The sequence below is a fragment of the Lingula anatina genome, chromosome 2 (genome assembly GCF_051362555.1).
Source record: "Lingula anatina isolate TDL-2025a chromosome 2, LinAna3.0, whole genome shotgun sequence".
Lineage (NCBI taxonomy): Eukaryota > Metazoa > Brachiopoda > Lingulata > Lingulida > Lingulidae > Lingula > Lingula anatina.
Window position 1 is genome coordinate 28,569,762 of NC_141768.1, and position 16,606 is coordinate 28,586,367.

The 16,606-nt window shown below is 35.1% G+C and overlaps 2 protein-coding genes across 3 annotated transcripts; one reads left to right on the forward strand and one right to left on the reverse strand.

Annotated features, from left to right (window-relative positions):
* Positions 1–42: 42 nt before the first annotated feature.
* On the forward strand, positions 43–7,133 carry LOC106164558 (cathepsin L). 2 transcript variants are annotated; one of them, XM_087004897.1, is made up of 13 exons: positions 43–279; positions 2,046–2,156; positions 2,389–2,580; positions 2,735–2,825; positions 3,109–3,222; positions 3,579–3,724; positions 4,158–4,254; positions 4,442–4,642; positions 5,072–5,136; positions 5,485–5,578; positions 5,851–5,909; positions 6,173–6,249; positions 6,286–7,133. In XM_087004897.1, exons 1-12 carry the CDS (start codon positions 79–81, stop codon positions 6,245–6,247), a joined length of 1,446 nt encoding a protein of 481 aa, XP_086861023.1. In that variant the 5' UTR covers positions 43–78; the 3' UTR covers positions 6,248–6,249; positions 6,286–7,133. The 2 variants fall into 2 exon arrangements, with proteins under 2 accessions (XP_086861023.1, XP_086861022.1); XM_087004896.1 differs by having other exon boundaries at positions 6,173–7,133.
* A 456-nt stretch (positions 7,134–7,589) lies between these two features.
* Positions 7,590–15,236, reverse strand: LOC147763524 (uncharacterized). The gene is made up of 5 exons (XM_087003193.1): positions 14,982–15,236; positions 10,049–10,225; positions 9,764–9,870; positions 9,334–9,453; positions 7,590–8,549 (listed from the first exon to the last, which is right to left on the reverse strand). The coding sequence occupies exons 2-5, from the start codon at positions 10,185–10,187 to the stop codon at positions 8,202–8,204; spliced, it is 714 nt and encodes a 237-aa protein (XP_086859319.1). The 5' UTR covers positions 10,188–10,225; positions 14,982–15,236; the 3' UTR covers positions 7,590–8,201.
* Between the last annotated feature and the right edge of the window lie 1,370 nt (positions 15,237–16,606).

The window sequence follows — 16,606 nt, forward strand, 5'->3', positions numbered from 1 at the left end:
CTGATTGGACGAAAAAGGTTAGTTCCTTGTGATTGATTCACGTGACTCTTCATGTGACAAGTCGGACAACAACAGAAAATGGCGAAGTTTGTGCTGCTTGTGAGTGCGACCTTTTTAGCCGTGTTTTCTCCAGTGCGAAGTTTTGGTGAACCGAAAAAGATAGATTCTAATGACGAAGGAGCTCAAAAGGCATTGGGTTTCGCCATGACTAGGGTGAACGAAGCTTCTAATTCCATGTTCCAAGGAAAGGCCGTGAAGACGGTCAGCGTCACCAAACAGGTAAGACTTACGCCAAAGGAAACAAGTCCTGGATGTTTTTCAAAATTAGGATATGTGGCGACCTTGATCAGACTTTGCTGTTTAAATAAATTGCTTTTGCAATTTAACTGATTTGAAATTACCCCGCTCTCATTTTCATATGGATGGACTTGAAGTTTCCTGAATTGTTTTATTATTATTATTATTATTATTATTATTATTATTATTATTATTATTGATTGAATGTATACAGTAAGTAGTACAGGATGAGTCTCCACAAACTAAATTTAGCAAAATAATGAAATTCAGCTAGCCCAGTCCAAATGATTGATTCAGAAGTTTAGTTTTTGTATTTGCATATTAATTATTTTGTTTTTAAAATTATGTGCATTTTTTTTTTTCGAATATGCAAGACTCACCCTTTAAGAAATTGGTGGAAAATGCCTTATTTTCAAATTTGAATGGGCATTGTAGTAAAACTATGATAGTTAAAGCTCTCAAATTTTGAACATTGGTGTGATATCATATTAAGAACATTTTCTGAAAATTTCAATTCAAAATGTTTCTTACATTATGAAGTAGAACTCTTTATATGTGCTGCAAATCATAATTCTTAGACTTGTCATCTATTGCGTTTAGGGAGCTGTTGGAAGATTTTCTGGTTGTTATCATTATCACCAAATGTGCAAGCCAATCTATCATTGCCAACACATGTTCACCAATATTGTTCACTGATCTATTACTTTCATAGCATATTCTAAGCACCTGTACAGGACAATTGGTTACCAAGCATTGCCAAATGCGTTTGACTCGATAAAGTGTACTTGCACGGACAGCAGATCTGCCTCCAGTTATTCTCAACTTGTTCTAGGTTATAATTCCTTGGCTTTCTATAAATTGATTTGACATTTTTGTTGCATAATTGATAGTGCTTTAAAATGTAAACAGGCATGTGATTTGAGTTTTCATTTGAAAAGAAATAACAAAGACTCAAACCAATTCTCAACCTTTGCTAAAAATGGATATTTATAAGTGATGTTCTTTATTAAAATTAAAGATCACTTGCGTAACCTGTCTTGTAATATAACTATTGTAGCCCGTCTCTAGCAGCATTTCTATTTTTTGAAGTTGTTTTGAAGATTTCTTGATGGTGAGTCTTACTAAATTTAGAAAATTTTGGAAATTAACTAGCCCAGTCCATATGATAGAATCAGAATAATGAAAGTTAAATTGTTTTTTGTTTAGTTTATGTTTTTGCTCATTTGTTATTTTATTTGTTATATATATTTTTTTCTCAAATGCTAGAGACTTGAAATTTGGTATAGGGTTGCATATCTGGCCTTGGAGAAGAATATTAGAATTTTTTAGCTTTGTCATTGAAATCAAAAGATGTTAATGCTTTAGTGACACTATGTTTTTTTTTTTTAATTATGGTTATGAGAATTTCTCAAGCAGAGTAACATGAACGTGATGGGATATTGGTTGGCAAATGTGAAAAAAATGCTAAATTTGACACAATTTGGCCTAAAGCATATGCAGTACCTGTACACCTTGACCTCTTAATATATGACTATAACTAAAAGACTTTTTTTTTCATGATGAGTGACAATAATTCTTTCTTCAACAAAAATTAAGTTGATCAAGTAGGCTTAGATATTTCAGAAGAAACTTATCTTTGTGAAGCAGTAGAAATCAGTTTAGTTTTATTACTTCTTTTAAAGACTGATTGGCAAATGTCAGATTTGACTTTTTCAAATTATAATTTTGATAATTCTTCTACTTTATAGCTTGTTGCAGGAATTAAGTGGACATTCAAATATGACTTTGGCTACACCAAGTGTGATAAATGGGCAGATTTGGAAAAGCTGCCATTTGCTGAGTGCAATAGAGTGACAGAAGTAAGTAATTTGCCTGACTTGAAAGTACTTTTGTGCATTTAACACCATTCATGTTATACACTAATGCAGTGATTAACTGATTCGATTTAGTACAGCAAATGAAAAGCTAAAAGATCATTTTTTTTTTAAACACCAGTAAGGTGGAACCCCAATTTATACTTAATAAGAAAGTAATGATTTAATTTTTCAAAGTTTTATCATTTAAACCTGTGTCAATTTTTGTTTAAACAAGGTCCAGAGGTGCAGTGTGTCTGTTTTGGAGCAGGTTTGGGAAACTCCAAGGTACAAGCTGCTGGACATGCCTAAATGCACAGAAGCTGTGAGCAAAGATCAAACGAAACCAGAAAAAACGTTGAAAAAAGACTCACAGATCGAGGAGATTGTTAAAGAGTTTGAGGCCAGCCCTTTACTGATTGGGGGTGTAGTAAGTATTTAAAGTGATTCACTTTTTTCTGTTTTAGATAATTTTCAGAATACTGGATGAAAAACACTATTACCATAAGCAGACTTAATTTGTGCTGTTATTCATTTTATGGCACAGTTGGGAACCATGTAAATTTTTAGTTTCATATTTTTAGCCCATGTCGGATAACAAACTCTTGGACCAGCATAAAAAGATGTTTCTGGAGTTTAAGCAAAAATTCCAAAAGACATACAAAGATGATCTTGGTGAGATTTTCTTTTCTTAGCTAAAATGATTTGTGTATTAATGAATAAGAAAGAATAGTTTGCTCCTTTCTATGAATGTTTGTTTCATTGTACAACATTTTGAAAGATTTTCATGGCTGTTATGAACAAAGGAATATAGTTGTTGTTTGCGATTGATATCTATATTGAAGTTGTCATATGACAAAAGATTTGTATCCAGGTCACAGGGGCATTTATCACACTTTGATGATAAAGGAAGAAGGTATCTCTAAGTTACCTAACAATTGCCATTTGTCATTTTCAGAGGAGCAATATCGTTTCCGTATCTTTCATGAAAACATGAGAGTTGTTGACCTTCTGAACAAGAATCCTGATGACAGTGCATCATATGGAGCCACAAAGTTTGCAGATCTGTCCAGTAAGAATTGGTTGCAGAAATATGTATTTAATGAAGAAAATGTGTTTGAAAATGTTGTGCATTGATATATATCTTAATGTTATGAAGTAGATGTTTATGCTCTTATAGAAAAACATTTTGACATGAGAGTAAATGAAAGAATTTTACTTAGTGTTCATAATCAGTTTGCTACTGTATGTGAATTTCATTTGGAACTAAAAAATTATAAATATATAAGAAAGAATGGCAGATTAAACATAAATCAGTAAATGCATTTTCTCCTTATTCATTACTTCCAATATAATACTTGCATGTTTCACCTCAAATGTATGTTTGTATGTGTACAAATGCACTTTGCTTTTTTTTCCAATTTATAGGAGACGAATTTAAGCAGTTCCTTGGCCTGAACACAAAACTGAACAAAGGGAATAGAAACATGAAGCGAGCAGTGATCCCTAAAAGCTCACCACCTGCAGCATTTGACTGGAGGGACCATGGCGCTGTCACCAAAGTCAAAAACCAGGTAGTAAATGTGGTCTTATATACTGCACTATACATGAATCTCAGTGCCATTTACAGTGGGTGCCTGGTCATTTTTGGCCCTATTACAGATTGGGTGTTGAGGCTCTAGCCTCCCTGGTGGGGGTACAGCCCAGCTGCTGTATGTGAGGCACTGAAAGCTAGCAAATGATACCCCTCACTGCCAGATCAAGAACTTTACCCTTGCTTCAGTACATTTAATAGTGGTATCTGTTATCAGTCATTGTTGAATTATTTATTATATTTGATTTTGCATTTTTAAATTGAGTAAGTAATATAGGTTACTTTCTTTTGTGGTTCTTAGGTTGTATAAATTGAGGTGAAAGGTAATTGTGATTTAAATCATCATCAAATATATGATGTTCTTGAATTTTTGTTTTTCTAAAAATCTAGCACCATTGATCAATGTTTTCCAGGGTTCCTGTGGTTCTTGCTGGGCATTTTCAACCACAGGAAACATAGAAGGGCAGTGGGCTATCAAGAAAAAGGCACTTGTGCCTTTATCTGAACAAGGTGTGTTTTTGTATGTGCTATATTTTTTTCCTCACTAAATTACCATTATCTTCAAAAATTGTGTCCATTTGATCTTTGTAGACACTTCCTAATTATGTATTGTTGTAAATGCCATATCTTTTCTATAACGACGTTGTATAAACATCTGAATAATTTTAATATGCTCACAGCATTTATTTCATTTCAGAACTTGTTGATTGTGACAAGCTGGATGAAGGCTGTAATGGAGGACTTCCAAGTAACGCATACGAGGAAATCATACGATTGGGAGGCTTAGAAACAGAAACTAAGTACCCTTACGAGGGAGAAGATGAAAAATGTGCCTTTGTCAAGAGTGATGCCAAGATTTACATCAACGGCTCTGTAAACATCTCGAAGGATGAATCAGGTTAGAGATCATGTCAGATAAGACCTTGATTGATGTTGATTTTCATATTAGTTTTGCTTGAAATTGTAGTGTATTTTATTTCTCCATATGAATGACCGGAAACTTTGTGCTATAAGATTAGCCAGGTAAAATTATATGTAAAAAAAAGTATTTATGTAGAATTGAAGAAAATGTAGTGAACCTTTAATTATTTAAACCTTTTAGATTTATGATCCTTCTTCACAATTAGTTTTTCTTTGCCCGTTCATTCTTATAAGTTTTATGTGGTGCACTGATATATATCATGCATGGGTAATTCAGTATTTATCCGTGGGATATGAACCAAAAAATAAAACAGCAGACATTTGCAAATTTATTAAAAGTTTTGGAGAAAGGCTTCACATCTACTACATTTCAGGAATAATTTGAATTGATGTTTTCAACTTGCAGAGATAGCTGCCTGGCTTGCTCAGAATGGACCCATCTCTATTGGTATCAATGCTTTTGCTATGCAGGTAATGGAAACAATCTAAAAACCTTCAGTTTTATCATTTTAAAACTCTGGGATAAGAATTTTAGGTAAATGATATCTTTAAAAAAGTTTTCCCTACAGTAAAATATCTTTGATGTTGATTTAATATGAGTATTGTGAGTGCCTTATTCAACAGGAAAACTTTTCAGTGCTGGCATATTAGTATGTAATCCATTTCTGCTGTTGTTCAAATTTGTTTGGTCATATAATTTTTTCTTAAGTAAACCATTCTAAGCTCTTATGTTGAACTGTCGTATGAATACATTGTAGATTGTATTTATACAATGTTTAAAATGGAGGTACTAGAATTTACTATTTACTTAACTTTCAGTTCTACTTTGGAGGAGTGAGCCATCCCTGGAAAATTTTCTGCAACCCAGACTCCCTAGATCATGGTGTATTGATTGTTGGTTACGGTACCTCAAGTAAGCATTGGTTCATACATATAATCTTCTTTTCTTATGAAATTTGCAAAGTTTTGCTGGTTTCTGTTTCCATACACTTGAATGCTGTGTGTGTGTGTGTGTGTGTGTGTGTGTGTGTGTGTGTTGGGCATTTAGGTAAGTTTCTAATTAAGATGTTATAATTGGTTCACTGTGCATCCAGGCAAAAGCTACTTGTTAATAAATTTTTCAGTGTTGCAGAATATGGTATTATTTTGTCTTTGTCCTGCTTCATTTTACTGTTTGATATCTAGGTTCAGGTGAACCATATTGGATTGTGAAGAATAGTTGGGGTGAAAGCTGGGGAGAAAAGGTAGGAGTTTGAATTTTATTATATTTCATTCATTTTAGCTTGTAATTTAGAATTAAATTCAATTTACAGATACCTGTATCGTTATGTGGTTATAAGTTGAATTTAAGGTTTATTTGATGGTTGAGAGACTACATAATTTGATTAAGTATTTACCTACAATTTGTTTTCTCTCGAGATTTCTCTTTGGAAATCAACACAACGAGTAGCATTTTCAAATTTAGTAATCAGTAAACTAATGTGGCATTTAATGTGTTTAATTCCAGGGCTATTATTTGGTGTACCGGGGTGATGGAACTTGTGGTTTGAACCAGATGTGCACTTCAGCAGTAGTGGAGTAAATATCTGAGGTGGACTTCTGCTTTGAGAAAGGAAGAACATCGCTTCCCATGCATTCACCTTAAACTGAACAATTCATTATAAAGCCATTCGTTCATTATGCTGCTGAAAATGTAGTTTTTTTTTTCTTACATGAACAGCAAAATTGTCATAGCTGTCAAGGCATGTCTTGCACTGCATGCTGTAGATCTTGTTCTAACCAAGATCATCTAATAGAAAATGCGCAGATTCATATGCATAATAATTGTCTATTAGACTGTATTAAATCTGTATTTTATACCATAAACAAGAGATCTGTATTTGTTCCGTGTAGATTATTAAACTTTGGTTGCATTTTGAATATTTTAAGCTATTCTTTCAGACTTTGTGTTAAATCTGTATTTTATACCATAACCAAGAGATCTGTATTTGTTTCATGTAAATGTTTAAAATTTAGGTTCCATTTTGAATAATTTCAGATTTTCTTTTTCTTGGGGCAATGTCTTTTGAAAAAAATGACATTCAGTTAAGTATGTACAACTGCCTCTATTCTTCCCCCTTGGGTCTCGTAAAGATCTGCTGTTTGCATATCAAAGAATTATCAGAGTGGTCACTTTGTAATGTGTAGACCTACTTCTTGAGCTACTTCATTTGTCTAGCAGGAATATTGTCTTCAAAAAGTTTAGACTCTATATATTTAATTTTTAAAGTCTGTTTATATTTAGAAATGATACAGATAGTAATGTTGAGTTAACCAAATCTCTTAGGAATTGTATTAAATGGTGATTATAAGCATGTATAGTATATTTTGAGTTTAAAATAAATACCTCTACTCTGCCTGGTGCAGTTTGGTATGTATTTGTGATGTCAATGCATTTGCACTTTAGTCAAATAAAAATTGTAGAATAACTACAGATTTTCTTATTTGCATATTTCCGACTGCTGAGTGCTAGTGTTGCACATTTTTAAGTTGGTGACAAATGAAAACCCAAGCATTCTAAGAACCAAGTGGTGTTTTATTAGTTAACATCTTACAAGCGGCTTTTTCCAAGCCAATAGTTAACCCCCCCCCCCCCTTTTAAAGAGGGTTAACATGCCTGCCCTGTATTCAAGTTAGTACCACTTAACGTTATTTTGCTATTTGGGGCTGCATTCCCCTTAACTGCCCCCTGCACATACCCGTAAGCATATATACATGCACACAGGTAAACAAATATCATGTCATTGCCATTGAACAGGCTTATTAGATTTATTGCCAAAATTGCTCTAAAGCAGAGTATTGTCAACAACAACACAGATATCTTGACCAAATTTTATTCCAATCAATAATATAACAATAGAAATTAGATATGAACATTGAACATTTTCAAATCCGATATAGTCTTGTGTAAAGGTTGTCACAACTTTAAAATGCAACATAAAAATATGTTGTAGAAAAATACTTATTTAATTAACACAATATATATATAGATATAAAAATTTGACGTGAAATTATTAATATAGTCTTGTTTAGAGGTAGTCAAATTTAAATTCAAAACAAAAGTACAAGTAAGTTGTTAAACAATACCGAAACATTTACCCAAAACATGGGCATAATCTGAGATCCCAGCCAAAATTTACTCCAATACCAATAATAATGACAGAAATTAGATATGAACGTTTAATATTTTCAACATGAAGGCAGTTTTATGAAGAGGTAGTTAAATTTTAAATTCAATACAAAAGTACAAATATTCTGTAAAACAATACTGAAACATTTAACAATAAGTATATAAATATATATAATTTCTCATAAGAAAATGTATAATGTAAACAAAAATAATAAATATCACAAAATATAATGACTGACATTTATCACATTTAGAAAAGACGCACATTTTTCTTAACAATAAAACCGGTACTAGGCATAAGACATGTTCACTTCTATGTTCATCACTTGATCCATAAGAATTAATCCTACCAAAATCTAACTTTAATTCAATCTGAGGTTTGAGTTGCTTTCTCTAAAAGCCAGTCGATCACACACTCGGTTTCGTGGGCCACTTTCATTCCCACCATGCCGTTGGTCCAGGTATCGCTAAAACTAAAGTTGTCCGAAAGGTTTTTGAGGATTCTTTGAATTCGTCTCTGTCGGTTGCCACAGTGTTCGGGGTCGACATCAGAGGCGTCGGACATAATACACAACAATCTCTCTAGGCCCATAGAAGAGTGGTGGGTGAAGTTTCTGGTTGCGTGTGATACCGATTGAGATTGAGGAGAATTGTTCTCGCTTTCCTTCAGAAGCTCAACCTTTGCCTTTATCTCACGGAGCCGTTCGTAAACATCCTATAGCAAAAATTATAAATAAGTAAATCGTTTTGTTTTGTCACTCTAAAACTGATAAGTTTGCTGGTGAATCAGGCAAAACATTCTGTTAAAAACTTCAACTAAAACTATATCAAAATATTGCTTTACAAAGTCCTGTTAAAGTCTTTATTAAGCAAGATAAAATGGATTTTTTCTTTTCCTGCGGAGTCGTGAATTTCATCTTGAATACCGCATATTTCAAACAAGCCTAAGGCAGCGTAGGTATCTGCCAATGCAATTCAACTACTATAATTTATTATTTGATTGATTAATTAACTAATCACCAAAACCTAATCGATTGTAAGTTAGCCATATTCCGACCGATACTGAAAATTTTTGAACTAGACAAACCAATTAAGACAAAAACACAACTTCCTTGGTGGAAGAAAAATGTGGCATTTAACTTTGAAAAGTTTATATAATAGATTACAGTGGCGGATTTGGGGGGTGGCAGGGGGTCCTCCCCCCTCCCCCCCCCCTCACCCCCTTCGATTTCTGAAAAAAATCACACCAATGGCCACCTCCTGAAATTCTGACGAGCTAAACCATAGTTCAAAACCGTAACATATGGCACGGTTCGCCCTTTAAAATACCAAAAATTTCGCGGCCCTTCAGCGGGCCCCAGACCCTACGCCAAGGGGAGGGGGGTTGGCTTCGCAGCCGCGGAACCCCCCTCCCCCTTCAAATAATCTTGGATCCGCCCTTGGATTAATAAATGACCCTGCCCTTTTGATATGTTTCTACAGGGGAAAACTAATAGTACCTCAATTGTGTACAGATAGTTCTTCACACAAGAACAATCCAGGCATCCTTTTGGGATATCCACATCTCTAAGACACTGTCCTGCGACTTGGAGTCGATAATCAAGGTGGGGTCCGTCTTTCTAAACGAAACAATAAAAACGTGAGCTTAAAACATGTTTTTCAAAAAATGCTAGTTATTATATGGAAGCAGAAAACATGAAAATTTTAGAGGGATGAAAGCTAGTAATACAGCATGGTCAGAGAGAAATTATTTTTAACACAGTTGTTTTCTGTATACAAAAACATTTTATTACTCCAAGATTTGATTGGGTTGTCCAACAATAATGAGGAAACGTAGAGAATATTGTGCTATACTTTTAAAACTGAAAGACATTGCTTGAATGCACTCTGTTAGATGTATGTTTAATTGTGTATATTTATTCAACTTACTGCATGGTGTGCTTTAGAGAATGACAAGGTGGCCTTCTTGAAAGCCAGCACTTGACGGATGAAGTCAGCGTCTCTCAAGATACTTTCGTCTTTGCTCTTAGCACACCCTAAAATCAACAAAAAAGGTTATTAAATTTATTATTTTTCTTTAATTCCTTTGATTCCCAGATTTACAGTTTTATTTATTATTTTTTTCCCTCAATTTCAAGCCCATGAAGCCTGGGCCAACATAAGGTTTTAAAAAGATGATTAACACAATGAATACTCGACGCGTATCAATTTTACCTTGCAATAAATTGCAGTTGTCAGCAGTGCTGCAGGGTTGGTTGATAAGACACTGAGCAGTTCGTCCTCGTGAAGTCAGGGCTCTGTGACAGCCGTGAGAATGACGTTGGCCTGAGGCGGTCATCAAGTGGGCGGCCATCACTGTTAACACCACTGCAAGCACCAGTGAACTTTTGCCTTGAAAACATACAGCACGCCTGAGTGATTATTATATATATATGACATTCGTCTGTGATCAGATAAATGTGCCTCGACATCTCAAATGAAAGAGGGGTGCAGAGAGAGAGAGAGAGAGAGAGTAAATGACACAGAGCATTTGAGAAAATAATTCCGATCTCTGTTTTCTGTTTTTGGTATCTTTGTATTTCTAGTATCTCTGTGACTCTGTATTTCTTCGTTTGGAAACGTTACATTTTCTGTTGGATCAACTTATACGTCTGCTCTCAGGTCAGGATGTTCCAATCGAGAAGCACTTTTGTTCAGACTTATTCTCAATATCTCTCATTTTCCATGGTGCCTACGTGACCCATTTCTCATTTACAAATGGTGCTACATTTGCACAAAAAGTCATCATTAGAAAGCAAAATGATATTTTTCGAAAACAGAGCAATTAGAGACTTGTGAAGATTCTTTTGTCTATAGCTATTTATATTAGTTTGATCTTACCATCCAATATTTCATCTGCTTGCAGTCAGATTTCATCAGTCTATTATAATAACAAAGTCTATTATAATAACATAGCTAATGAAACTGTTCTACACTAGAGCAATTAGAATGTCAAAAATTCATAAATTTACAAAGTGGTAGGGCAGAATTTCAGCTCTCTGTCCATCAGAGATTTTCTTCACATGTCAGATGCAGTCTCAGTGCTGTACGTGATAACAGGGCGGTGCACTTGCAGGTTTCAGTTTTACTTCCTGTTTGCGATAACGTTATAACGATAACGTTATATTATATTATATAACATTCCCCATAACCCCCTGGTTCAATTTATGTAGACCCCAATCTTCTTAACCAAAGAAGTGTCCGTGTCGACCAATGTCGGACATGAAGATATATTATCACGTGAAAATGAAATAATGATATAATAGGTAACCATCTTTCCTTTGCATTGCTTTTTAGAATCATAATTTCCTTTTCACGTGTATTTCACGATATACCCAGACTTTGATACAATGAATAATTTCTCTGACTGCTCTTATAAATATTTTCATATAAGTTTGCAAGGAATTGGATTTGTGATAGAATTTCCCTTGATTTCAAGCCCCACAGATTACGTAATTAAAAGGAGGAACAAAGTCCGGTGCATCCAGGATATCAAGTAGGCCTACGTCATAGAAGGCCAAGCATTCACTGTCCCTAACCCCCTCACCCTAACCCCCCTCACCTGAATCAACTTATACCAATTTAATTAGAATGTACACCCTAACACGGGACTTCTCATGTTCCTTGTAAGATCTCAGACAGGTCAGAACTCTGAAATTGCCAGCATGCGACAGCGATCAAAACCCGAGCAACCCAGTAAAAAAAATCCGTGATGAGTTCGGGTTTGTCTTCCCCCTTCCCGATACCCTCAACCAAGGCCACAGATTGATTTTCCACTAGTTATTGACAGATATCTATCTGGCTATTTCTTTTCTTTTTTTTCTCTACTCCTCAGCGAGAATTTTTGCAAAGAACTGATGCCATCACTCAGCTTGCCGCTAATAGATAGTACATGGGCCTGCACGTTGCGCGAACACGGAATACGGTGGTGTGAGCGGAAGCGCCCATCTCATCCAACGGTAAAGGAAGATGTGAATTATAAACATTATAAACGCCCAGAGTGCAACTCGGACTACTGGACACGGAAGTCAACATGGTCCCCAGTTGCGGTCAAAGAAGTCGTGACAATTATTCGCAACACTGGTAAACAGCTTCCTAGATCGAGTGAATGGGTTCGCTGGGAGCAACAACCCACCTGCTAAATATAAACTCACACGCATGTCTGTAAGTGCCCCTGGTCATGCTTTTCGTAAGCCAACGCAACGTGGGCGCGCACGTGTGTGTGCACGAGCACTTGCAAACGCTAGCACTAATTACAATCTTATGTCTCTTTAATGAACAGAAAATTTAGAATGAAAATTTTGACCTCGTGAATGAAATGGGGTAAACGGTACCTTTGCATGCATTACAATTTCACTACATTGCTTGTTTTAATCAGAACTACATTTGAACGTTGAATAAAATTTAAGATATCAGTTTTCTTTTATTTTCATTAAAATATATACATAACATTCAGTTTTCTAATGCTGACAGATGACTTTGAGTTTAGGCGAGTAAAATTGCCGTCTATGCAAGCTCGTGAATTAAGGTTTTTCAAACCAGACTGTTAAATATCTTCATCATGTTTTCAGATAAAATTCAAACTTTGGCACCAGCAGAGCGATTATGTCAAATTTCGTGAGAACTATTCTTTTCACTTGTTTTTCTCTTGAAATTATTAATTAATTAAACTACTACGTCAAAAAAAAAAAACTTACCTTGGTAAGCTCGCATCGATACCATACTGGCCATTGAAACAAATATCTTCTGAACTGTAGTTATCTGAATTCCAATTTTTTCTTTAAATTACCGTTTGAATAATTTATATTATACTTGGACTTCCACTGTGCCTAGGGTCTTGTACCCGTGTTTCATTAAACTCACCTGCGCGTCAGTTGCTTATATAGGTGTCTCTTCGGAAGTAATATATATGTTCGAACGTGTTTTTATAATCAGTTTCGGTGGATGGCTCGATGACCTCATGTCTGTGACACTCATTTGGTTTCTCTAAGGACGCTCTTTGATCTAGTAACTGAACGTTACTGAAAGTGTTTCTTCCTTATTTGCCAGAGAAAACAAAGAGACAAATCACTTTGGAAAGCTTTCGATCATATCAGTATCCTGTAAACAGGTTAGGACTTCTCGGAAATGACCAATGAAATATATTTGGCACCTATTACATACTTCATTAATAACTATGGAAATATTTAATATATACATCAATTTGGGTTGTTCCTGTATTTTGGTATTTCCCAGGTAACAATTAATTTTAGGTTTCTTACGTTGCTGTTCCATTTCAATGGAGAAAAGGAAATAAAATTGGGAGTATTATAAACTGTTTTATTATGTTGCCGATACAAAAGTCAGGCTTTACAAATAGTTTGACGTGTCTTTTAACCAATATAGTGGACATTTGACTTAAGATTAACACCTTTGAATGCAAAAGTCACCCAATGTAAACACATTTTACATTGATAAGATAGCTATGTTTGACTGCTGGACATTCAGACGCAAAACCATCACAAAAGCCCATTGTAAATGCAAGCAGGATGTTCTATAAAAGAAATGCTTCTGCATCCTAGTTCCGGCGAGACAGTCAAACATTTTATCTGACCAGTATTGTTCAATTATTTTCATGGTCTTCTGTCAATAAAAGTGAAGGTATGTCTTGATAATAGTTATCAGAAGGGCTACAATAGATGTAAACTGATGGAGTTGCAGCAAAAACCTATCACAATGGTGTGTGCTTGTTGAAGATAAGTAAGTTGGGATTCTTGAGTTGTGGACATGGTACACTTTTCCACCATACCATACCATGCCAATCCACGTATATTTTACATTGCATTTGGCAGTATATTTAATAACATTAACTGCATAGTGTGTGGATTTTCGCGTGAAAATGAAGATTCTTGAGATCAGTTGATTTGATATAAGAAAAATATATATATTGACAGCAATGAAGCTGCTGAAATTGCAAAAAAAAAAAAAAAAAAAAAAAAATCGAAATTGGAGATAGCTCATGCACAACGTTTTTTCCGACAGAATTTTTTCTCATGGACTTAAAGGCAAAAGTACTGAAAACGCGGCCAAAATCCGTTTAAAGGGGATACTAAGCCCCCAAAATTCGCTCCCTATACTTTCAAGTCATGGGGATTATGAATATACTTTATGAAACTTGCCATGGAAATTCTTAAATCCGCCGAGCGTTTGATTGTCCAAACTCAAGAGAATCGCTTTTATATTTCGTGATTGGGGTATTATTTCTTCAGAAAAGACAAAATGTGGCATAAACAGACTTTTCTAAAGCATGTAAATATCACTTTGTTTTATACTTGAACTGGTGCGCAATAGTGCTTTTGTAAAGCTTAAGAAACTTCATTCAGACGCGCAAGCACACGTGAATAATAGGTTTTGCCCTCGACATACACCGGCCATAATAAAGACCAGCCAGGCGCGGAAAGCCAAATTTCGTTTTCCATCAAAAACAATACAACAACTTCGCTTTCTTTAAGATGGTGGAATGCGGATTTCCCCCGAAGAACATTATCAAACATTATTCTGAATTAAGATGTGAAAAAAAACAACTATTTTTGCTCAGAACAGTGGACAATTTATACCTGAAAGTTTCTTAATAAGAAGTATATCTCATAATAAACTGAAACATTCAGTTTCTATTAATCAAGAAATGTTGTAGAAAACAAATGAAAAGCAATCGTGTCGTAGCCATAAGCATTTCCCACTTGAAATAGATGTATGACGAGGCAAAATATTTGGAAGTCCCGCCTTATGCCAATTCTGAAAATGAACCCTTCCCTTACCAGCTATTTAATTTAAACTGTACATGAAAACTTGCACCTGGACTTAAATCGCTATAAACTTGAAAATGTGACAAAGGAAATGAGAATATTCGAATGATCGAAGTAGACAGTTAAGCTCACTATGATATAATAACATCACTTTTCTTATTCTTTTTTATTGTTCTTTTTTTACCTTTTTTTTAAATTCATAATTTAAAAAAATGTTGTCTTATTTCCATCCTGAGCATTCCTAATGATTAAAATCTCACCTTTATACAGGATCAAGCATTACAAACAAATTTCCATCCTGTTAAAATCATCATGCTCCTTACCGGTTTAAAAATTCAGCTACCGGAGGGGTAATCTAATCCACCAACACTAGATTCTCCAAGTCTGAACATTTTTATGTCCGTATTCAAATTGACAAATTTAAATGTAACTTATAATTCACACGTTTCTATGGTTAACAGCGGCCACATTACAAATGCAGAAGAAGCTGTCAATATGTCAAAAATGCATTATGAACATTTATCTAGACAAGAGTCACTTCCTTATTGATCACGTCTAACGCTTTATTATTGGTTGACTGGAAAGAAGTACGCTCGTGTGTTGCACAGTCTATGATATAGTGTGTGTGTGTGCGTGTGTGTGTGTGTGTGTGTTTTCATCAAATTAACATTGGTTCATAAAATACCCAGAATTATAAATTCAGGGATTAAAAAGAAAGATAGAGCACCCAATGAAGTTTTCTGCCTATGTTTGGCATTCTCATTACCTCCATGAAAAGATTGGGGACGGGGGGGGGGGGGGGGGGGGGGGGGGTAAGTAAGTTATGATTTATTGAGAAATAAGAAGGAAAGACAGGATTCAACATATTCCAGATAAAAAATTATTAATGTTTACAGACTCATACAGTGATGAATAATGACATCATATGGATAATTTTCAAGTTTCTTTCTTATTTGTTGGCGAAAACCGAATGTGTCTACAGCCATCAGGTGCCCATGGTATCCGGCCCCTTTCAGGGCCAGAGGGTGGACACAAGGGATATCCGTAATGCCGTTGGCGGCGCTGGGGGTCGATGAGGTGTTCTGCAGCGATGTGTGGCGACAAAGCCGTCTTTCTGAAACTAGAAAATACGAACTCTACAGTCCATTATGTCATTCAGTTTTAAACACATTCAAGTATCGAAACATGTGAAAGCAAATTTCTTGTGGCGGGTTATTTTTATTTTGCACATTTCTTTCGAAGATTTTACCGACTGTTCTTGAAGTGAGCTTGGGTATAATGAACTTGAAACACGAATTGGTAGTTGCTGAAATGTTTAAACATCCATTTTTTTGGGGGGGGGGGGGCAAAAGGAATTGCCTAAATGAACTTTTTTCAAGGCAACATAAAGTAAATTTACCGCAATCGGGAAAATCACGTGGGCCTTCAGCCTTAACTGATCATTATCATCACAATGATTGTTTCTAATTCAAGTGCATAATCTTCAAATATCAAATACTTTCATGCTCTATGTAACAAGCAATTATCTAGAAATCACCATGTACAGTTAAGCCCTTCCACGCCAGCTTCCAGAATATCTGTCTCTATAGATATCATGCGGGCTTTTTGCCATTGCCTTAATGTAAATAAAATACAATTAATTTGAAATGCCTTACCCTGTCACTAATTCCTTTTCCGTTTTCTTAAGTGGCTGAACAGAACCTCTTTTTTAATTTTTGATTCTGCATTAACAAGTGATATTAACATGACTTCAGCATTTCCATTGATCAAACAAGCATTAGGTGTTCAAAATTAATTTTTTAGCAACAATATTGTTCAACCAAATGAAACATTTCGAATATTCGGAAACACGAATTTTATGTAATGTGACAATAGGGGAGACCTGGGCTAGTTGGACCCCGGGGTAAGTTGGCCCCCCGTTCATTTATGAAAGAGTACCTTCGGGGTC